The sequence below is a fragment of the Cheilinus undulatus genome, linkage group 3, assembly GCF_018320785.1.
Source record: "Cheilinus undulatus linkage group 3, ASM1832078v1, whole genome shotgun sequence".
Classification (NCBI taxonomy): Eukaryota; Metazoa; Chordata; class Actinopteri; order Labriformes; family Labridae; genus Cheilinus; species Cheilinus undulatus.
This window is the reverse complement of record NC_054867.1, coordinates 32,470,365-32,495,015: the sequence shown is the minus strand read 5'-3', so window position 1 is coordinate 32,495,015 and position 24,651 is coordinate 32,470,365. Positions and strand designations below refer to the sequence as shown.

The 24,651-nt window shown below is 38.0% G+C and overlaps 1 protein-coding gene across 1 annotated transcript in view; it reads left to right on the top strand.

Annotated features, from left to right (window-relative positions):
* The window catches only part of ca16b (carbonic anhydrase XVI b), a 172,186-nt gene that overhangs the window by 139,459 nt on the left and 8,076 nt on the right, over positions 1-24,651 (top strand). The window contains exons 13-24 of the mRNA XM_041780135.1: positions 3,264-3,402; positions 8,559-8,650; positions 13,713-13,804; positions 17,105-17,201; positions 17,327-17,409; positions 19,320-19,454; positions 19,563-19,697; positions 19,885-20,057; positions 20,200-20,335; positions 22,986-23,132; positions 23,574-23,667; positions 24,555-24,631. Of these exons, the coding sequence (XP_041636069.1) occupies positions 3,264-3,402; positions 8,559-8,650; positions 13,713-13,804; positions 17,105-17,201; positions 17,327-17,409; positions 19,320-19,454; positions 19,563-19,697; positions 19,885-20,057; positions 20,200-20,335; positions 22,986-23,132; positions 23,574-23,667; positions 24,555-24,631 (1,400 nt within the window). The remainder of the gene's footprint in view (positions 1-3,263; positions 3,403-8,558; positions 8,651-13,712; positions 13,805-17,104; positions 17,202-17,326; positions 17,410-19,319; positions 19,455-19,562; positions 19,698-19,884; positions 20,058-20,199; positions 20,336-22,985; positions 23,133-23,573; positions 23,668-24,554; positions 24,632-24,651) is intronic.

Genomic DNA, 24,651 nt, shown 5'->3' with positions numbered 1-24,651 from the left:
CCTTTAATTTCTATGTCCTCCCCCCAAAAATGCAGCCCATTTTCACCTCTTTTCTCTTGTTGTCAGCAATCACACAAGGCAAGGCTTCTCTACAAAACAGGAGTGTGTAGACACAGACAAATTTAGCATAACAAATAACTTGATTTAAGAGAGAACTGCACTGGTTACCTTCTCAGTCAAAGATAAAGCTCCAGGCTTCTGTGTCAGTACAGCACAGAGGCCTGAAGGCACAAGTAAGCTGGCTGCCACGGGGGTTCTGCCTCCAGGAATCACTTTCAGTTTGCTTCAAGAGCGTTTTTGAAGATGTTTCCCCCATTACAATATTAAAAATTTTGAAACAAAGTATCCACCTTAAGCTGCTATTGGGCAGTGGAAATCATACTCTACTTTAAGCCTTAAAAAAGCTGGTTTAGTTTAAGATTATTATATCACTTTAGGGTTTTATCCAGCTGATGTTAGTCTCATAATGAGGCTACATTTATCCCCTGTACAGACACTAGGAATGCACAAATACCACATTTTTCCAGACCAAATGCAAGTACAAGTGCATCTTGCTACTCATCAATACTGAGCACAAATATGAGTATGTAATGATACTATAACTGTTCTTAAAATTATTTAAATTTTTTTTTTATCATGTTCTTTATCAATGAATAGTTTCCATTCTCCTCTACTTTTTTCAAGAAGAATCCCACTGCCATTTTTCCTTTGTTGATTAATGAACAGTCCGTGGAGGAAGTGAACCAGTATAAATACCTGGGTACTGTTGTGGATGACAGAATGAACTTTGAGCCTCAGGTAGACGCTGTCTGCAAGAAAATTAACCAAAGATTGTATTTTTATCGCAAGCTTAGGAATTTTAACGTGGACAGTGTTTTTCTGAAGATGTTTTATTCTTGTTTTATTGAGTCTGTTCTTACATTCTCTTTTATCTGTTTTTATGGTTCACTTAATCTGAAAAACAAAAATCGGCTGCTAGGCTTAGTTAAAACCTGCTGCAAAATTGCAGGCACTACTCTGAGTGATCTGACTGACATATTCGAACTCAGATCTCTTAAAAAAGCCCAGTCCATCCTTGGTGAACCAGACCATCTACTCTTTAAGGAGTTCACATTGCTCCCTTCTGGACGCAGATATGTCCTTCCATCATGCAAGACAAACAGACTAAAGAATTCTTTTATCCCGACTGCCATTAGCCTTTTAAATAGTTCAAGGTGAAATTTGCCCATGACTTATTTATTTTGATGCCATTGCCATTGTTTTCTGTGTCTTTGAATGTTTCCTATATGTATGAACTTTTATTTTATTCCTATTGTGAGTGAAATTGCTTGTATGGTACTGCTGGCTGTGAAGCAAATTGCCCCTCGGGGGTAATAAAGATATCCTTGATCCTTGATCCTCATATATGTTGAAATATCACCAAACAGCAGATATGGCTCAGACTCTATCTTTGACTACATGCTCACATAATGAAAGGCTAACACAGTACTTTAAAATGATACCCAGTGTGGTTTCTGTGATGGCTCTTAGGTTCGGTATCTGTACCAATGCCTGATACTGGAATTTGTGCGTACCTAACAGGCATGTATATTTATTCTTAAATTGTGCTTTTACCTTGATTATGATAGGACAGATGAAGAGGGAAAGGAAATATGGGGCGAGAGAGTGGGGCAAGGACTATAGCCATTGTAAATGGGTACCTGCTCTACCAACTGAGCTAAACCAATGCCCATTCTTTGTAAGTTTATCCAAAGTAAGGTAGTTATTAAGTTGAAATGCCAGTGGTTACAAAAAAGCCTACCAGTAAAGTACAAATAATACAAATAATAATAACTGACTTTTCCAGCATGAGAAAGTAAGAAACGTGGCTCCACTACCCTGACACACCAAACAGACTGTTTCACGTTTCCATGGCATGGGATGTCATTTCACATTCAATTCAATTCAACTTTGTTTATATGGCACATCTTTAACAAACATGGTTGACCAAGGTGCTTCACAGTATATAAGCAAAACATGAACAAAAATATGTCACGATTAAATTGTAAAATGAATCAAATTAGAACTTCATACAATAATGGTAAAAGTATAGTAAAATCTAAAATCTGCTGGGATAAAATAATCTCATCTTGAATGAAACCCACCGGCAGTGTCTGGCCGGTGCAGAACCTTAACCAAAAAAAGCCTTGGAGGAGGATTGGACAAATATTCTCTCACATTCATCACGTGCCAATTGGAACAACAAACGTACAATACAGAAGGCATGCACAAGCCAGGGGACTAAACTACATAGCACAAAAACATCTTGTCCATCAAGAAAAGCTTTCAGTGCCATTCTTTGCTCATTTTTTAATAAAGAAATATTGCACTGGTCTGATAAAACTGCTGCTATAGCTGCATCTGGGCTATTTACTAACTGGCCTGGCTGCCGTTGTTTACCAGCTTGCAGTCGCTTTGAGCAAACCACACATCTGCAGTCATCGCCTCATTCTGCTCATATGACACTTATTAATCCGGTCATTTTCTGACTGGGAACAAGCATTTCAGCTGAAAACTTTGCAAGATATCTAGCCAATCCATTGGCTTTGCAGGATTAGGCTTCCACAGTTGTTTGGTCCAAACTGCAACGGTTCAGTCACCAGATATGTTTAAAAAGAAACAAAGTTTGGCCCTGCTAGAGGAACTCGGGCAGTGATCAAGCTAAAAGGGAGTTTGTAACTCACAGATACAGACTGGAGATGGGTCATTTAAGGCTTTAAAAACAAACAACAACATCTAAAAATCTGTACTAAAATTCACTAATAGCCAGTGAAGGAAGCAAGGACAGGTGTAATGTAGTTTCTTTCCTATAATTCCTGGAAGCAGTGTCTTGAATTTGAGCTGTGAGCAAAACAAGGATTTAGGCATAAAAAAGTAAGTAAGAAAGACATTAAATGTATTTTTTATAACATCTAGAGACATAACATTATTCAAGTCCATGTAAAGCAGTATGCACAGAGGCTGTTGTCCATGAGACAGACAGCCCAGGTTTAAACATGGCCTTAATCTTAATGGGGGTATAAAAAGTAAATTCTGACTTTGGAGACTCCTGGTGGTAGCTTCAATAAAGACACTTTGCCGCTGTGTGAAAATGTACCCCTCCACAAAAAGCTTTTTCTGTCTGAGCTGTTCAATACAATTTCTCTCCAAAGTAATAAAAACTATTCCTAGGTTGGGGGAATACCTTTAGTCATGTTTCTTTCTATGCATGTTTTCTGCTACAGAGCGTACTGTCCTATCCAATGAGACACGCGGCCCTCACCCAGGGATGGGCCGGATGGTGTGGATCGTCCCCCTGGTGGTGGTGTCTGCTCTCACGCTGCTGTGCCTCATCATGCTGCTGATTGTGATGGTCTACTGGAGGTGCGTTTAATTCATCTAACATTTCTAATTTATCAAATTTTACTACTTCAAAAGTGTAGAACAATTTTGGTGCCAGTAATACAGAGAAACAGTGTTCAACTTGAATGACCTCATGTTCTAGCAGAGGGTACTTATTAGACAGGTTTGCCAGGTGAGCTGTCTGAAGCAGATCAGCAAGGACAGCACTCCGCGTGTCTGAAAGCAGCTGCAGACTTCTGATTAGAGATGATGAGTTACAGTCCTTCACTCTGCAGCCGCCACACCACGTCTGGTGTATATAATTGCATGTGAGAAAAGAGAGTTGAGACAGTTCTGTGTAACTGTGTTGGACATTTTAGATGATTTAAGGGTGAAAAAAAAGGGACAAAGATGCTTGTTTGTAAGGCTTTTCTGTAGAAATATCGACTACAATGTTGCATCTTTAGTAAAAGGCCACTGAGTTTTCTCATAAAAGATGCAATAATAAGTGGAATAGGTTGTTTGCTGTCACATGAGCCTGATGATGTGTGAATGTCAAATGGGGGGTAGGAAATGCAACACACTGGGAATGGAAACAGAGGAAAGTTAGTACATGAAATGTCTAAATGGCCCTTCAGGCTGCAATTATCATCAGAAAATTTCTACATACAACTGGTATAATCCCTGCACTTTACAAAAAATAATGATTTTTCCCCACAGGTCAACAGATGTACCTAGCGTTGAGGCATCCAGTATCATAAATGATTTAGTCCCACAGCTCTTCTACTACACATCAGGCTAGATGAAGGGAGACAAGAGTCTTTAGAAATCTTGTACTGAGATAAGAGGCTAACTACACCCCTTTAACAGCTTTTCTGCCTCATTTTGTTATCAGCTTTCCTTTAATGGTAACACTGATACACTTTGATTGACAAGATGTGTAACAATTTGTTGTTCACCAACAAGCCTGCACTGTAATACAGTTGTTTTTATGTGAACCACAGGAGCTGATACCTGTTTGAGAATGAGTTTATTTTCCACCATTTTTTTTTATTTAATGCACATTTAAAAAAGCTGAACTGGTACCAACCCAAGAGCCCTTTGGGAGCAAAAATACCAGCTCTTTTTATTGAGCTAAGCCAAATTAACCAGATCTCCAAAGAAACTTATTTCCATACCCTTTAATTGGTTTTATAAATCTGTCATGGTCAATATAATTTGGCTTTTTTGACATCAAAACATTTTTAATTTCAGATTTCTACATAGTAATGTCAATCAAACAAAAATATGTAATGTAAAAGAAGTGACTGCAAGTCAGTATTTAGTAGATGCACCTTTAGTTGCAATCACAGCACTGAGTCAGCGTGAATAGGTCTCAGTCAGGCTTGCACATCTGGACACTGCAAAGTCCAGCCTCAAACTATGGATAAAGGTCTGGGCTTTGACATGGCCACTCCAGACCATTCACCTGTTGTCTTTAAACCACTTCAGTGTAGCCTTCGCTGTATGCTTCAGGCCATTGTCTTGCTAGAAAATAAATCCTCTCCCAAGCCATAGTTCTCTTGGAGACTGAATAAGATTGTCCTCCAGGATTTTACCATATTTTGCTGCATTCATTTTACCTTCTACCTTTACAAGCTTTCCAGGGCTGGCTGTTGAGAAGCATCCCCACAGCATGATGCTGCCACAAACACACCATCCCCACTGTATTGTGTTGGTAGTGATGTGCACTGTTTGGAGTCCGACAAACATATGTCTTGTCTGATGGCCAAACGGCAGCATTTTGGTCTCATCAGACCTAAGAACTTCCTTCTACTTGACCATGGAGTCTCCCATGTGCCTTTTAAGGAACTCCAGTCAAGATTTAATATGAATTTTCTTCAACAGTGGCTTTCTCTTTGCCACTCTTTCATCAATAAAACCGTAACACCCAAGGGAGTAAATACTTTCATAGGCACTGTAGCTGTAACTGGTGATGCATCTCAGGAAATGCTGATAAGATGAGTGCTTTGGTTTTAGGATGGAGACTAAATATCATACCATCATATGCTATTGCATACAAACCAAGCACCAGTGTCCTGCGATGCAAAGGTAAGCCATCCCTTAATGATAAAAAATGCACCTTATCAGGTACCCACTTGAGGCTGGCTGCAGAACCTTGGAATCCCCAGTAGGTCCCATGTTAAAATTTAAATTTTTACTGCAGAAATGGATATTTACAGTCTGTTTCATAAATGGTGTTGGTCTCAGCAGCTCTTTATGAAAATAAGTGAAAACTGTATGACTTTTTCATAATTCATCTGATGCAGTTTTATGAATTTTTAGAGTTCTGCATTAAATTGGGTGTGGCCTGTTTTTGGACTGAATGTAAGTTGGATGGAGTTGTGTTTCAAATGCTGCAACCACCACCTTTGACCTTTCTAATGCCTCTTCAGGTGACATCACTAAAACTGTGTCTTTTTTTTTGTCATTCTTAAGAGATGAAGTAAACGTTTAAAAAACATAAGAGGGCTGCACAACATAGAAAAAATGGAAAAATGGGAGGGAAAGAAAGAAATGAGGAGTAAAAACTGTAAAAGGGAGGAGAGCCCCCATACAGCTATCTTTCTAGCTTCCCCTCCCCCACAATGACACAATCCATCACTTTCAACATTCACATTTTGGTTGAAGTTTTCACACCTTAATGCATGTCTGGATTTTCCCTTCAGTCTGCTCCACATTCAGCAAGCCTGGTTCAAACTGGCTCTGCTTTTAACACGGCTTTCTAGAGTTCATCAGACCCGTCTCCCACCTGGGTGAGGGTCAGGAGACCTGAGGGCCCTGCAGAGCCAGAAGAGGGTCCCAGCTGTGTCTTCATCTGCCAGGCTGATTTGCAGCCGCCCTATTGGATCCTCAGTAATTACACAGACCAGGCTGCTGGCACAGGGAGTGAGGTGGGGGTTGGGGGTCAGTTAATGAGTCACAAATAGCGGGATGGAGCATTTCCTCGGCTGGTCCCCCACATATTTACAGTTTTATTTGGCTGACTTTATGTTCATTCTGGAGAGCTGCTTTTGCTTCTACTTTAAATACCTTGATCAATTATTCTTCTATGGTACGTTTAGGCACACTTACAGGTCTTTATTCCTTATTTCACTGTTAATACAACTTTTAAATAGCTGGCTGATCTCTCTCTGTTGATCCTCGAAAAACAGACTTCAAAGCAGTGTTACAGAAGAAAAACTCAGTCTGGATGAGTTTCTGAGAGTTGTGGTATTTCTGCAGAGGAGCAGGGGCATCTCTGAGATTAGAATTGGCCCCTCACAGCTGTTGTTGTGACAGCTCTTGACAGTTCGCAGACAATGCCTGCTTCCCCTGGGGGAAAGACCATGATGAAAGATGAAATCAAGCCATTCACAGTCTCTTTAGTCTTCATGCTCTGTGTACCTCTGGTTCCAACAGCTCAGCTGTTAAAGACAGTGAGTTTCTCTTGCTGCAGATATTTTGGTCATTAACAGCTACACATCACATTTTTTGTTATTAATTTAGATGTGTTTGTGCAGAATGAGTGATTAGTGGACCATCTTTGAAGTTTATCACCATTTTCTCATCTAACTCTTGCTAGTTTTTTTTCAAGTTAATGTTTAGTTATGAGGCCATCTACAGTGGAATTAATTGGAGGTGTTACAGAACACATCTGGAAGCCCCTGAGGCCTGAGGTGTTTGAAGACAAACTCACAGATGTTCAGCTGAGAAAAAAATAATAATCTCAGTGATGATGATGTCCGTGTTAAATGGGATCTTCACTCTGATGTTTTTCTGCAGCCAACATCCAATAACAAACCCTATTTCATCCCTGTTCCTGTTCCCAAAACAAACGATTCATTTGGGACCTGAGGAGAAAAATCAGAGAGGAGGAGCTGACTGTGCCGCTTAGTTAGCTGCAGCACATCAGCACCCATGGGGAGTCATTAGACTGGGAGGCTGTGACGTAAGACAAGGTGGGGGATAGGACTCTCCTCCCTTTATTGTTTTCACTCCCCCTCTCTTTCTCTTTCTTTTTCTCTCTCTTCCCTCTCTCTCTCCCTCTGTTATATCTCACCTTTTATATGCTGTGCAGCCTTTTTTTTAATTTTTATTTTTGCTCTATCTCTCTTGTAAAGAATGTCGAGCATCTGCACCCTCCTCTGCATAAAATACAGGTAGGATGAAACCTGGGAAGTGCTTGCACAGGGTTGGAGCGTGGGTCTTTTATGTGCATTCATTAGTGTACATTGTGTGTGTGCCTGTAAGTGAGGAGGGGGTGGAAGCTGAGAGGATGTGCAAAGGTGTTCAGGACCTATAAAGTCTTATATGCAGACAGCTTCTCTGTTTAGCAGCAGCCTTTTAAAAAGTCAAAATTGAATTCCTATGTTCCTGCTCCGTCTAACTATTGTTTTACTTTGCATGAAAGATTTGCTTATTTTTAAGGTTGTCCTGAATGGAGAAATCGTAGCCTTGAATAATTGTGCTGTTTCTCTTTTTAGAAAGCTTGAAATCACCAATTGTTTTCTTAAGTTTATTCAATCAGTTTAAGTACTGACTCTAGAAGATTTGCATTTTTTTTTTTCTGTTTGGTAACTTTGGAGCTTGAACTGAGTAAAACTTTGAAGGGTGTGACCGGCAGGGGGTGCAACATTATGACTCCAAAACACACAGGGACACCTTTGGAAAGGTAGCATGGATATCAAGTTTCCTCTTGTCATGACAAACAAGAAAAGTTTACCTGAGGACATGTGCAGCAGCAGCTGGCAGCAGTCACTCACTGTTTCTTTTAAAAATCTGCCTTAAACTTGATTTTGTAGTCCTCAAGTAGGACTGGGACCTCTTTAAGGTGACATGTGTTGCCCTGTAGAGAGAATCTGTGTTTGGATTAGTTGAGTTCAGTTTGAATAAAGAGCTAAATTTGGCTCTGTGCTGTGTCGCTGTGAGTTGTTTACCTGTTCCCAGTAGTCAGCTTGGTCTGTGTTTCCAGGAGCCGAGCAGACTCTATCGGTGTGCGATCAGCTGTGTCCCCACCACTCTGGGGTTTTCATTAGCAGTTCCTCTGTCACTCTATTCAACTTTCTTTTTTTTCATGCTGATGTTGACAGACCGGATCTGTGAATGATAGGAAAACGACTCCCTAATAGACTCTTCCTGTGGTGTCACACTACACTGCTCTCTGTGTGTCCCTGCAGGAGGTTTTTCCAGACAGCTCACTTCTATGTGGAGGAGAGCAGCTCTCCACGAGTGGTGGCCAATGAGAATATACCAATCATCCCTATTCCAGGTGAGCCAGATAACTTCCTTTATATCAGAATATTCTTATCATTTTACATCAAAGTATGTTTCAAATTGTTATTGAAACTGTTTTAAATCAACGATCCCACAACAAAAAAGGATTATATTTTGTCATACTTGTAGTTTTGTGTTTCTCTTTGACTTTCTCCAGTCAGTGTGACTTTTCATTAAAAAAAAACTTTTTTAATGAGAGAAAAAAACTTGATACAATAATGAAGAGAGTATTCATACAGTTCTGGAAAAAATAAGACTCCACTGCTGAAATGTTTTTTCTTCTAACTGTTCTACTATCTAGTGGTTTGGGTTGGAATAAGCGAGCACCTTTTGTTTAAGTGTTCAGAATATTCCTCCTGACTACCAAATTGAGTATTCTCATTTAGGTTTTCTAGTCGTAAAAATGAGCCAGACTTTTCAGATTAAAAGTAAAAATTCAATTAAAGTTCATATTCATTTTTTTCAAAGTCTGATGTTTGAAGAAATGTTGTAAAATATGTAGAAAAATGTTCATTTCACCCACACAGAAACCTTTGAATTGCCAGAGAGAAATACATTTTTGCAGTAGTCTGTATAACAGGGTTTCCAAGTGTCCTCGAAAACCTGGAAGGCAGTTGGCCAGTTTTTCCATTGACAGAAAACACAAAAAACCTGACACACCAGACAGACCTTTACTCATAAATATTGCATGGGATATGTTTCACATTCATCAGTCTTTGTTTGGGAAGGGCAGAACCATTTTAACAAAAATCCTGGAGGGTAACATAAGCTCAATAGACAGCTGATATCACTGTTAATTATCAGTGGAGCCAGTTGTTAAATAAAACTCAAGCCAATCATAATTTCACTGAAAGGAACAAAGTGGTGTGCAGACACAATATGTTTCTGTTATACCAGCTACATTATTACTAAAAATGTCCTGGAAAATTATCTTGAAAAAGAGTTTGGACAGTGTTAAATTTTATCCAGAGCTATATTTAAATATCATACCGTATATGTCAGCTATTACAACAGCTCTCCTTTTAAGAGTGTGGAATGCAATCAGCAATAAATGAAAGACTATAAAACTGCCTTAAAGGGATTTTAAACAGCATTGCTAGTGTCAAGGAAATAAATGGAATAAATTAAAAATAATGAAAATAATAGAGGAGCTGTACAGCTGTGCAGGCATGTGCATAATGATAGACAACTAACATCTATCAACAACCTAAGATCTTAGTTTTAACTCTTAAAACTGAATGTTTAAAACTCAGTGACCAAAGGAATGTTCTCTGACTTGAAGTGATCAGCGTCTCCTGATACTGGACTCGTCCTCAGGCCATAATTAACAACTTCAAATGCTTTTCTCTATCATCTTAGCGTCTTCATTAGCAACAGTTTCTGTTCATTAACATGTGAACTGAGAGCACCTCCTGTAGGAGTTGTGTGACCGGCTTATTGTAGCCTTTTAATGTCCCGGGCTGCAGCACTGTGGCAGCTAGTCGATATCACACTTTACTTTCACAGTGGCTTAAAGCTCGGGGACATTTCAAGGCTGTGATATCATAGTTAAAGAGCACAGCTGAGGCTGCTATCGACTCTACATTCATCAAGCTTTTATTGCTGTTTTTTTCTACCTTTATCCCTTTATTTCTTCTTCCATGCTTTCTTCCCTTTTCCTTTTTTCTTTTATCCTTTTCAATCCTTTTAGAAACTGGAAATTTGTCTCGCTGCCATTTTTTTCTGAAAAGCTGATCATGTACTATTTGAATAAATCAGAAAATGTGCAATGAAAGGAGAGTCATACAAGGATAACTAGGATTTGAATTTGCATCTCTTGTGATCATTTGTTATAGTTATATAGATGTATTCATAGAAAAAGACGGGTCCATATGGCTATTTTTTATTATGAATACTGTTATTATTATTGGTTTTACCTTTATTCAATGAGAAAGTCCATTAGAATTAAAAATCTCTTTTATAAGAGACACAAAGTGATGATTGTAGCCTTACAAAATCATAAAAGCACATTCAAAACAACTTGCACAACATTATTTGGAAAAACTGCACCAATTAAAAAAAGTTATTTCAAAAGACCAGTGCTCTTTTAGGGGAACAACTGTTTGTTTAGATTCTACATTCTTTATGATCCTCTTAAATTGGCTTAGTGATATCAGTGAATTTAAGCTTTTTTTTTTTTTTTCCTTAGGTACACTGTAGGAAAAGATGATTTTCCCTTGATCCGTAAAAAAAAAAAAATACTTGAGGTTCTCTATTACAAATAAAAGTGCAAACTATGCAAGCATGCATATGGACATACCTTTACACAGTTTTAAATCCCAACATCAGTACTAAAAAGGCCTAATAAGCTGCACTCTATTTAAATATCTACCTCCTGAAGCCACAATTCCACCAAAACCATCCTGATAAACGGATCTGACTGAAATAAGTCTCCTGACACCAATAAAGGGTTGGAAAGACATTTTGATAGATGAACTGATTAACCAGGCAGATTTCACCTTTACGCTGTAACCACTGAGGCAGGTTAAGAGCCCTGAAGGCCCCAGCTGCCAGGCTGCCTGAGTTAAGACATCGGCCAGTATCAGCAGCAGAGACAGCTGGGTCCCTCGCTCTATTGTCTCAGTGTGATGGTGACCAGCCTTATCAAAAACCCTCATGTGTGATTCGGGGCTGATTTGGCTCAGACAAGACAGATGCTCCCTCCTATAAATGTTCAAAATACCAAATCTAGACATTTGTGATCAAGTAGTCTGGTAATACAACATGAAATAGTGCATACATATACAGTGCTTAACAAATTTATTAGACCACCTGTCATAAAAACGGGAAAACATAAATATTTTAGAAATCTTTCAAAAACTAAAAATGTTATTGTTATTTATTTGGCAAATAAAAAACTGAAACAACTAAATAGTCCTTTTCCACATATAATAACCAAAAAAACTTAATATTTTGTATGGCCTCCTTTGGCCTTGAAAACAGCTTGCATTCTTGCTGGCATTGTTTTTATGTACTTTTCCACAGTCTCTTTTCTTATTGAGTTCCAAATAGTTTCTAGCTGTTCCCACAGATTTGCTTTAGATGAAACTTTTGTGCCATCAATCTTTGAGTCCACTAAATCCCAAATTTGCTTAATAGGATTCAAATCCAGACTTTGACTTGGCCAGTCCATCAGTTCCAGTACTCCAGATTCCTTTTTCTTGGTCAGATAGTCTCTGCACAGCTTTGAAGTATGCTTAGGGTCATTGTCTTGTTGGTGTATGAACCCACGACCAATCAGATTCAGTCCAGAGGGGATTCCATGATGCACTAAGATGTTGGTAAATGCTCTTGTTCATGATACCATGGATTTTCACTCATTTGCCCACGCCATATCTACAAATGGAACCCCATACCATAATGGAATCTCCACCGTGTTTCACTGTGGATGCATCTGGCATCAAAACATTCTCCAGCTTTTCTGCGGACATAAACACGATGATGCTGACCAAAGAGTTCAAACTTGGACTCGTCCGTCCAGAGTACCTTCTTCCAGTCATCAACAGTCCACTGTTTGTGCTCCCTGGCAAATCTGAGGCCTTTCTGGATGTTTGCAGGCCTCAATAATGGCTTCTTAGCCGCTATTCTTCCCTTTAAGCCTTGTTCCGTCAGTCGTCTGCTTATGGTCATTCTGGAGACTTTCTCAGACTCTGATCTAGAAGCATTCATCTCTGCCTGAAGATCAGCAGTGGTCTTCCTTCTGTCTCTAGTACTTCAGATCTTGAGGTGTCTGACATCTGCTTCAGTTAACTTTGGTTTCCTGCCTCTTCCTTGGCGCATTTTGTAAGTACCAGTCTCTGCTTTTGACTCCAAAGCATACTTGACCACACTGTGAGAACACTTTATGTCTTTCCCTATTTGTCTCAGAGACCATCCAGCATCATGAAGTGCTTTAATGCGAACTCTTTCATTTTCAGTGAGCTCTCCGTGTTTTACCATTTTGAACAGGAATGAGGAATTTCAAACTGAATTCACCTTATTATACCCAAATTTGAGCCGGCTCACAGTGCTTCTCTGAGAAGTCAGAAATTAATCAAGCATAACATTCAACCTCTAAAACTAATTTTTCTGTTCAGGAATGCAAGTAAATAACTATAATTTGACATATAAATCAAGAAATATTAATGTGCTTTACTATTTTTTCAGTTTTTTTGTAAATCAATAAGTTTGAAAATTCATGGATGACAATAATAATTACATTTTAGCATTAAAAATATCATTTGGGTTAAAGAGCATCTACATATTGGTGTATTACCATTGCAGAAACATAAAAAATGATTTTGTTAATTACCAAGCTGTGGACCAAAAAAGACCTTCAATAAATTAATTAACCTAGAAATAGTTTATAAATGCAAAAATGGCATTTTATTCTACACATTCAATAGCCAACATTGATTTTTTTTAAAGGACACTTGCTGCTTTTTTGATTGGTACTACTTTTAACCTATGATATTGCCCCTTCCCAAGATGAAACCAGCCATCTAACTACTTAGTTTGGGCTTTATGAAACATTTCTTTAGTTTTTCAATCCTTTTGTTAATCTAAGAAGTCATTGTTAAATCAGGAATATTATGTATTGATTTGAAATTAAAATATTTTTGATTAAAGCCTTATATTTGCTCTCTGGTCGCATTAAAGCCGCAGAAAAATGACATTTTTCTGTGTCTTGCTAACATGCATGTAAACAGCAAAATAAGCTGTTTGGCATTGACAAAGAAGATTTGGCACATTTTTCATGGGCGCAACCCACATACTCAGCTCTGCTGCTCATCTCACAAATGCATGTTCCTTACAAATGTGGCATCATTTAAAAGGGTAATAAACAGGCTTTCCAACGGTATAACATTTATATCCAAGAAGCATTGTTACAACAAAGAAATAATGTACCAAACACAAATTTCCTTACTTTTAGTTTTAAGTTTAGATGGATTACACTATGTTTAGAAATGAACCCTAATAACACAGCATGAAGCACGTTTTTGCACACTCTCCTAACCATTCTCTTTCTCCTCCTGCAGATGACATGGAGGCCATACCCGTGAAGCACTTTGTAAAACACATCATGGAGCTCTACAAGAACAACCTGCAGGGTTTTTCTGAAGAGTTTGAGGTACACTTTCATCAGCACTCCAATGATGATTCACTTTGAAGCATTGTCGACCTTTGCCATCTCACAAATGGTTCTTTTTGCACTGGAGATAGGTTCAGCTGGTTCATACAGTTGAAAAAAAGACACAAATAGTAGCTTTTAGGTTTTTGCTGCCACATTATGCTGGAATTGGGCCTCACTCACTCTCATTCACCTATGATTTGTTTCTTAAATTTTTCCTTAAGAAGATCATATGAAGCTTCCAAGACTTATTCATGAAACTGTTTGTAAACTGCTGCATTGTTTTCACCAGTGCTCCAAAATGGATCAATGCAGGGACGCTGTAAGCTTGTGATGTTTTGTCTATTCAGTGACGAGCAACAATGCTTCAGTGTCCATATAAGGGCATTTTCCTGCAGGGCCATGCACACACAGAAATCACACAGGGCTGAAAAGATTTAAGTAAGGCTGTCACCATGAATGCATTATTAATGATTAATGAATGTTCATAATTAGAGTATTACTTTTTTAATCACCAGTGTTAGGTGTAACGTGAAACTGTCATCAATTTTGTCTGTAACACAGCATTGTAATACTGCTTACTTTGTAATCACAATACTGTTTCTGCAAAATAATAATCTTGTTACTTGCGTGACTGTAAATCCTCTAACTTCGTGCTGAATGAGAGCATGGAGAAACAAACAACAAATCTGTGTCCCTTTAAATCCACTCAGACACTCGCTAATTAAGGTGACTGACACATTTTCTCGAGTAGATGGAGGAAAATGGCAGCATAATTTAAATAAGGATGCCGTTACATATGTGGTAATATGAACACTACTTTGGATTTGTCACACAAAAGGACAAGAATGTGACAGCAAAGTTTAAACTGTGCCCAGACCGACATTGACATCAAATCTTTGTAAACATCTGTAAAGGCAGCTAGATTTTTATATTTTTCACATACTTTGTTGTCCCTTTCAGTACCCTTTAGTTAAGCCTCTTCAGCATCTCCCTGCAGTCAAAGTGACATAAAATAAGTCCACTACTGCTCTTTTAATGTCTCATTTCACTTTTTTAAAACTTGCGTATAGCTCAGTAGACAGGAGTCAGAAGTAATCTGAACCAAAAGCAGTTTAAAATGCAAGAAGTGGAGTTTCAGTATGCAACAAAGGGGGAGATTAACTGCAGTTAAATACAGAAATTCTGAGATTATTTGATCATTTGACAACCCTAATCTCAAGACATCAAAAATGCTCAAATAAGAATATAGACATTAATAAACATGCTAGGTGTAGAACAGTGGTTCCCAACTAGTGGGTCACAGAGCAGTTTTCACTGGGTCGCGAATAGGTATCTGTAAAAAAAAAATGGTGGCAAGAAGTCCTGAAGTCCTTAGTAGACATGTATCAATACCTTTTATTGTACCCTGTTTTACTGTGAAATTGGGTATATTTTAATGTTTGGTCAATATTTTAAACTAATTTATATCCTTGTCTTGCAATGAATAAGGCTACTTTTCTTATGATAATGAAGTAATTTCTCAAGATCTCTGCAAAATTGGCAAAAATTTACACATAATGATGGGAAAAGAGGGTGTAAAACTTGTCAGTTTTGTCCCTTCTATTTTTCATATCATGTATTTTGGTCCAATCCTGCTCAGAACTGCAGCATATTCAATTAACTAAACATGCATTGTTGAAAATTTTTTGGAAATTTGGGTCGTGATTTGTCATAAGAGAGCCTGGTGGGTCCTGAGTCTAGTTGAGAACCATTGGTGTAGAAAATACTTGAGTTTTACAGGATGTGATAAAACCCATACAGGATGATTTAAATATATAATTTTTAGCACCAGTAGTGGATATTTAATGCACACTAGAGACAGAAACATGGCATAGCTGGAAACAATTGAGATGAGTTATATTGCTTACTTTTTCAAAATAGTTTAATGTTTGACAGCACATGTCCTTTAATAGCTGGAATTTGAAAAAAATGAAAAATAGGGCATTTGATGAATCTGCCTTTGAAATGTCAGCGTTTGAACAAAGGTGTATATTTAAAAATTCATGCCCTGGTTCTTAGTTTAGGTTCCTGTTTTAATTAACATTTTGTTGTTTAGATGTAAGTGTTTTTACAAAAATATGATAAATGATGATAAACACAATAACTTATCATTTTGCGCTGGCATATCAGCACATAATGTGTATAAGATTGCTCTCAAATGTACTCAAAATTTCTTCCTAAGAATGGTTTGTGAATGAGCCCATTGACTTTATAGAAACTTACCATGAAGACTTAAAGTTTTTTTGACCTACTGAGCCCTAATCTGACCTGCATTACCTGCTACTTTACTTCAGCCTTTGCTCAGTAAACAGCATCATCATATACAGAAACAGAAACCAAGATAGGTTTAGAGTTTGATAATTACAGTGTTGCATTTTGTGCATTTCACTTTTCATTGAAAACATGTGAAAAATACAGAGGTTTTGAGATTGAAAAGTCCTATTTTACTGTCCTCTAGCATTAATCCAGTGGATGCTTTGTTTGCTGTCAGGCTACAAACAAACCTCACCACAGTCAGTTTGGAGGAACACCAAAATCCTTCCTTTAAAGCGCTCTCGTTCTCCCTTTTAGCTTCAATTACAGATTCCGCATTTAGCTCTGAACCAATCATAAACTGCTTGAGAGTATGTTTGGACTGAACCAAACACACTAGATGTAAAAGCCTCCTGAGATCAGAGGCTATAGAAAAGTACATTTGCCTTTTACACTGGGGTTAAGTAGTGATTACTATTCAGTACCGATTACTTCCCCCCATCTACACTGGGTCTGAGCAGAGAGCTTTCTGCATCTGTTTGTGAAGGGTTGCTCATTTTTGAACAGATGGGTGAGAGTAAGACGGAGAGAGAGATCAAGAGAGACAAGGAGGTTAATTAGAGAAGAAGAAGGTCTGTCTGCTGGTTGGTTGGATGGGAACACATTCCTCATGTAACCAGGTTAAGAAACGAGGCAAACGCTTCATCCCCAGAGGATTCACTCTAATTGGGGTCATTTAATGTGAAGCTCATGTGTTTGTTTTTCAAAAGCACTGCATTGGAGCAGTATTAGCAGCAATTATTGTATTTCAGGGTTTGGTTTTGTCCTGACGGTCCTGCTTTGGGGTTTAGTTTTCTTCAAAGACCAATAATATCTGAAACAAAATGTAGTTAAGAAATAAAAACATGCCATTACTAGAAAAGCATTTGAAGCTTCCTCAGAAAGATATTCCATAGTATTGTCTCTGCTTTTTGAATAAAATCTTTTTGTTCTGTGTCTCAACAGGAGGTCCAGCGCTCCACAGCAGACCTGAAAATCACAGCAGAACATTCCAACCATCCCGACAACAAGCACAAAAACAGATACATCAACATCGTGGCCTGTGAGTCAGCTCTGTAATCACAAATACCAATGTCTCCTGTTGTGATATCTGGTATGGTTTTTCACATTTTCCGTTAATTCTTTTTAATAATTCATACAAAAAAAACATCTCAACTTGTTCTTTAGATGATCACAGCAGGGTCAAACTACGAGCTCTGGCGGGGAAAGATGCCAAACACTCAGATTACATCAATGCCAACTATGTGGATGTGAGTTTTAACCAATACTTGAAAATTTTCGTTCTTTATATATTGTTTTATACTATATTTGATTGTATATGTGATTATAAAATTAATGGACATGGTAACAAATTCAAGAGAAAAAGTTGGTCTCTAAACATGCTTTGTATTAAATATAAATATGTATGTAGGGCTGGACAGCTCTAACAGTGAGATCCTAGCAGTTTTTGTCTTTCCCGTGAGAGGGCGTGACTTCAGAGAATGTCACATTTTAAAATATTTAAAACTTTCAAAAGTGTAGTTCAGTTATATGAAGTGTAAACCAATACAGAGACTTTAAAAGTGTTAAATTTTTGTTTAAATATTTTTTTTATTGATTTTCAGAATTGTTAATACAGGGGAAAGAATTCAAAACAATAATTTCTAACAAATTACATGTTCATCCCTCAATATAAAAGGAGAGAAAAAAACAAACTTAAGTTTAACTATATATGAGTTTAATTAACACTGTCAATTTGCTCTATATTCAACTTTATTATAGAGGTGTGATTTTACCTCAACAACCTGGTTAGAGATCTATTCTCTTGATGATCTTGCCAATTAGGAAAGATCATATTTTACCTTGCAACTCCTCAGTAGCTTCTCAGTACCTAAAGGAAACCTTAAATAAAATTCTATTACTTGAGTAGATTTATAGACCACTTTTACTTATGGTTCAGTGAAAGTTGAACCAGAGTAACTATACTTTCACTCAAGTAAAATAGTCATGTATTTTTTCCATCTCTGTAACTGTCATAGTATTACAGCAAAATTTCACAGCCCATTTAAGGTCAGTGTATTTTCTGGCAGATCCATTTCCTGGATGAAACCAGACTCAAAAAACTGGAGAAACTCGTTATCCTGTTTTTCGTTTATGACCAAAAATGGAAAAAAAATGAAAACCGGCAACACGTTTTCTGTTTTTCATTGTGGTCGCAAAAACGGAAAAACAAATAACATTTGAGAAAAGACGTCCAATTTTTGTTTTTTCAGTTCCGTTATTTTTTTTTCTTCATTTAATGAAATACTTGAGGAAAAGGAAATCATGTGACCCATTGGGAAAGGTGAACATTTCAAAATAAAAGCCTCCATGTCAAACAATGGCTTGTTTTTCCATTTTTTTGGTCAAAAACAAAACAAATGAATAACCAGAGTTTCTCCATTTTTTTTGAGTCTGGTTTCAACCAGGTAAATGGATCTGCCAGAAAATACACTGGCCATTTCAGTACAAAAAAAATTTTTCTCACTCAGTTTTAACTAAGATATCTGCTATGAATTAATTACTTTCCATCGACTAATTAAGCCAATACAACTTGAATTTCTCATGTATCAGCATCATGCATCCCTCTTATGTGCACAGCTGATGGAGGAGACAGGGGAGTTTATTATGTTGGTGAGTCCGTTTGGAAGAATGTCTTTAAAAAGGATGATGTAAACTTTTCCAAAATTTGTAGCATGATTCTATTTACTACAATATTTTTCTTTGAACAAATATTTTTTGGGGTTAATAGCCTTTTAAAATGACACATTATTAATTCCATTTCTCATTTACCTGCTTGCAATGTTCAAAAACCAACTGTTTGCAATTTGACAGACAGAATCATCAGGCGGCCTGATTCCAGCTGCAACGGCTCAGCTCAGACAGCTGAAACTGTACCCATTCTAAAACAGTCCACAAATTTTGGATTTACACAGATTTAAAAATGGATATGTTCTTAAAAATATTGAGTGACTTCAATTATTATTATTATTATTATTATTATTGTTATTATTATTATTATTTTGTAAGCTATAGGAATCAAATAGATGACCTGAACTGATCACATAAGCTACATGAGGAGTTAAGGGTAATCCCTACAGTAACTGTAATAACGATCTATTTTCCAATTCTTGTTTTCCAGGGCTACAACCGTCCCAGGGCATATATCGCTGCTCAGGGTCCTCTTAAGTCCACATTTGAGGACTTCTGGAGGATGGTGTGGGAGCAGAACACTGGAATCATCGTCATGATCACAAACCTGGTGGAGAAAGGCAGAGTAGGTTTACTTGAATCATACATGGATATAGAAGTATAAAACCATTAGAAAGAGACTTGTATTTCAGGAGTAGATGTCAGTCATTTTGTCTGTTGTTGTGTCCCTCAGAGAAAATGTGATCAGTACTGGCCGACGGAGAACAGTGAGCAGTACGGTAACATTGTGGTGACGCTGAAAAGCACCAAAGTGCACGCCTGCTACACACTGCGGCGTTTCCTTATAAGGAACACTAAAGTCAAAAAGGTTAGGTTTATGTGTGACTAACTTTGTTTTCACTTTTAAATCTTTTTTAGTTTGAATGAAGTTCCACCTTTAAATCATAGTCTTAGTTTGTGCGAAATGATTTTTAAAGTCATCATTAACTTTAAACTAGTTTTTAAGACCTGTTTGACGAGTTTCTACGTTAAATCTATCTGCTGTCATGTTCTAGGGTCAGAAGGGGAACCCTAAAGGGAAGCTTAACGAACGCATTGTGGTTCAGTATCACTACACTCAGTGGCCTGACATGGGAGTGCCAGAGTACACCCTCCCTGTCCTCACCTTCATCAACCGCTCGTCAGCAGCTCGCACTGCAGACATGGGCCCTGTCCTGGTGCACTGCAGGTACACATCTTAATGCAGAACTCCAGGGCTAAATAATTATGTAACTGATGGGTGCTGGAGTCTCATATATATGCTGATTGGGTTTACAGCTCCCTCTATAGGCCTTTATTCTGCTCATACTACTTTGTGCTCTGCTCCTCAGTGCTGGGGTTGGGCGCACAGGAACTTACATCGTCATTGACAGCATGCTGCAACAGATCAAGGACAAAAGCACAGTCAGCGTCCTGGATTTTCTCAAACATATCCGCACACAACGCAACTACCTAGTTCAAACTGAGGTGAGAAACTTTAAATCATTCCCTAAATGCTGCGAGACTGTCTCTGTCTCTCACTTTTAAAAGGTCAGCTTTAATCAAAGATAGAGGCAGACATGTAGACTTATTCTTTGTCGTTTCAGCTCAGGGAAAGGTCACACACAGTGTAAAGTGGAGCACTCACCATCATACACAGATGTAACAAGATGCAGATGCTTACAGATGTTAAACGCCAGAATTATTCTGCTTTAGCAATCAAAAGGCCACAATTATGTGTTTGATTTTGTAAATGATGCAGGATTGACATCTCTTATGCTTCCTTCTAACCTTGTGTATTTCAACCCCCTATCAGACAAGCTTTGACTTTACTCAAACTGGCTTCCAGCAAAATATCAATGCTGCAGCAATTTCACTCACATCAGACATCACAAAACCACTAGACTGGGTATTACTGGCTCACCTTTCAAGCTCTGTGCACATCACAGACATGTCACAGACACACCTCCACTTATAGGAATTATCCATTACTGTCTATGAATGGGAAAAGTTGCAAAAGATGCAACTGGCTGCAGCACTAAGGCATATCTGCTTTTTTAGAGCTGTGAGTGGCGTTTGTTGTCCTTTTGTTTCAAGCTAGCATTTGTCCTTCCAAATGTGTCTTGTCTATGGGAATCCTCTGGATTAAGAGCAGCCATCTTTTCCCACAATGCCCTCTATTAAAAGGAACGAATGGCATTAACAGGTGAAAGTGTGTCTGTGACATGCTTAGAGCATGGAAGGTGAGCCAATAATATCCAGGCTATTACATTTATAAATTTTGGGTGAAATTGCTACAACGCTGAACATGATATATATGTACTTCTCTATAGATATGTTGTTGTTTTGTCTTGAAAGTGAAATAATATGAATCTATTTTAGAATAACATGCATTTGTCACAGTATCAGGGTTCTGCTTACAGTAATAGAATGTATTGTGTGTTCTGTTAGAAAACAAAGTTACTCCGATAAATAATAATATCTGTTATTTATAGGATAACGCAGCCTATTTCTAACTTGGTTTTTCCCATTTTATATAATTTCTTGAATGGCTCAGTTGTTTGCATGGGAAACAGGTTTATATAAATATAATCAAAGTAAACTGTTTTTTGTAGTGACATTTAATACGTATAAAAAAAAATCCCTATGCTAATCCTAATACTAAATACCACCCTGAATCTCCTACGTGCACTTTTAAAGACTTCTTTACAACCTGCTTTTTTCATTCTCCTTTCTTTGTTTTTTTTTTTTTTTTTTTTTTTTTTTTGTAACCTTTGATGCCTTCATTACAGACAGTCCAGAGGATAGAGTAGGAAACAGGGATGAGAGAGTGGGGAATGACATGTGGGAAAGGAAACATAAGACGGACTACAACCCAGGCCACCCCGTTTCATGTTGCAAGACCTAACCGCTAGGCCATCTGCACCCCTAAAGCTTTCACTGTAACCCCAAAAATTAAATTCAGTTAACTTTTGCTAAATGTTTCTGATAAAATAAAAGCAAACCATGTTGCAGGTCATTTTCTTTTTCATTAGAATTATTTTAATAAGATCAAAAGAAAATCTATTGAAATCATAAACAGGGTCGTGAGTGCAAAATTAACTATTTTATTTTTAGGCCTCACCACCCTGTCATGCATCTTGATATATCCTCTGGGCTACATATTGACAGAAATGTTTTCTTACCATAGTATAGCTCTGATATGAGTAGCACTTTAAAACTACGCACATACGCTGCACTGATGTCAGATTATCATCACCTGTTTTGATACCAAAAGAGAAAAAAATACACAAAAAAATTACATAAGTTAAAAACCACAATGAACTTGAAATAGAGATAAACATGAATTTGCGCGCTTCAGCTACATTAAAAGGACTTGAGAAACATCAGCATTTGCTGAGCAGCCAATTTGAATGGACTCCTGCTCTCTAACTCTATCTCTGACATCAGCTTTTGGTTAAAATCATGACTAAAAATTTGTAGTTTTTTAAAGCTTTAATATTTTCAAACAATTAATCATTCACTTAACCAAGCATTTTGCAACATTTGGTATCAAAAAGTATCATAGTATCAAAAATGTTGACATTATGAGACTGGGGGTAAATGAAGCAGACACAAAACCCCTCACTTTTACCACACTTGAATTCAGTTATAATTTTACAGTATTATAGAGTTGAAAATGAAATGGGCCATTATCTGGAATCTACTTACTGTATTATTATAAGCATGTGTTGACTCAGATGCGTATTTTCTTTTACTTGATCTAAATGTCAATGAATTACTTCTTATTGTAGCAGTTTTATTACACCATGAGGCTGCTACATTTACACTGATTATAGATCTTGGCACTCCTTCATCTCCTGATTGAAGAGCTTTTCTTAAATGTCTATTTTTATTCCACAGCACAATAGTTCCCACAGGCCGTCTTATTTTATTTAACACCACCTGTCATCACAGTCAGCCAAACAGCTGAAGTGCTGTGATTGGCTTTATAAAAGGCTGAAGAAAATAAAATCTCACCAAAGAAAGCTGAATTTAAACATGCTATTGGTTTCATGGACCATTTTTAAAATTTTTTCTGTGCTTTTTCCCATCATTATTTATCTTGTAGTAACTCATTCCAACATTTCTTCTTTAGGAGCAGTATGTTTTTATCCATGATGCTCTGATGGAGCACATCCTGAGCAAAGAGACAGAGGTTCCCGCCTGGCAGCTGCACAGTTATGTCAACAGCATCCTCACACCAAACTCTGCCGGCCGCACGCAGCTGGAGAAGCAGTTCAGGGTGAGTGAAACCTTCTGGGAGTCTGGCTGGTCCAGTTAGATGAGCTGTCACCATCTGCAGACGCACCGCTGGCAAAGGTCCAGGCGGCGTTTGGATCAGAAGCTGGTTAGCGGCATGCATGGTGGCTTTTCAGATCCAGACGGGAATAGATTTAAAGCCTATGATGTTGGCTGTAATAAAGCTGTGTCTGTCACTGATGCAAAGCTTGATGAATGCTTCATCACGCTCCAACACCAGGAGAGAGGAAATAACTGCATGCATGCAGTGTCACTTCCTCCTGAGCTTTACACGCTCATTACTGGCACTGTTAAACTCAGGTGTGAACCTGCTTTTTATCTCCGTTTCCATGCTTGATTTTTAATTTACTCTGACTCCCAGGGCTGACACCTGATTTTCTTTCTGATCTTCTGTTCTGAACTTCTCCCTTTTCTCTCTCTCCAGCTGCTGACTCAGTGCAACACACGCGCTGTGGAGTGCTTTAGTGCCCACAAAGATAGCAACAAGGAAAAGAACCGCAACTCCTCAGTGGTTCCCTGTAAGTATCTTTTCCATAGCCTGCTTTATATGGACCAGGGGTTTTGACAATAATGTCCTGTTGAACGTGCAGAGCTGCTGTGAAAAGCGCTGGTTAAAGTTAATGTCAGAACATTTAGGTTTGGAATAACTAGATATAAACCATCAACTCTTTGTTGCGTGCTTTTCTGAGAGGCATCTGGCTGCAGATCTCTGTGGTGGGGCGTTTTGGGCTCATCTGTTGCAGACCCCTACAATGGGGTGATGGGAAGTGACGTAGTAACGCTTGTTGGGTTTTTCCTTAGTTAATGGTTTATTATTTTTAATTGCATTCCCCTTACCTTAATCCTGACCTTTAGGCTTCAGGTACCTAATCCTAAACCTCTTTGGGGTTTCTTTAATTTTTCGTGTGAAATTTACATTTTCCCCCTCAGTAAATTTTCAGTTTTTGAAGCCTAATATTCATAAAATACAGACACTTATTGTAAACTCTGACAGCGAGCGGAAAATATGCATTGTCCAGTACACCGTTCTGGTTCTGTTTGAAGTCGCCCCATTATAGAGGTCTGCAGCCAGATCCTCTTGGCTTCCCCTTTTTTTTTTCCTTTTTTTTTGTTTTTTTTTTTTTGATAAGAGTAAATTCGAGTCACCTCAGCATTCCCTCGTTTAGTTCACAATAAATTATTAAATAAATCATCATCCAAAATTGGAATGTTTATTTCCATAATCCTTTAAGTTAATCTTTCTGAGCGTTCTCTGCATGCCGACAGTTGAAAAAGGATGTACTTGTTGCTATAGCAACAGCTAGGCCTGGTAACGAGTATTTGCATTATCAGCCTGTGTGATACAATAATACAGGCCTGAGCTGGTGATTTAAAGTGTTTTCTCTCTCTCTGTGCCTCTCCACAGCGGAGCGAGCAAGGGTCGGACTTACCACTCTGCCCGGCATGAAGGGAACAGATTACATTAATGCATCCTACATAATGGTACGCTGTGATAGGCCAGC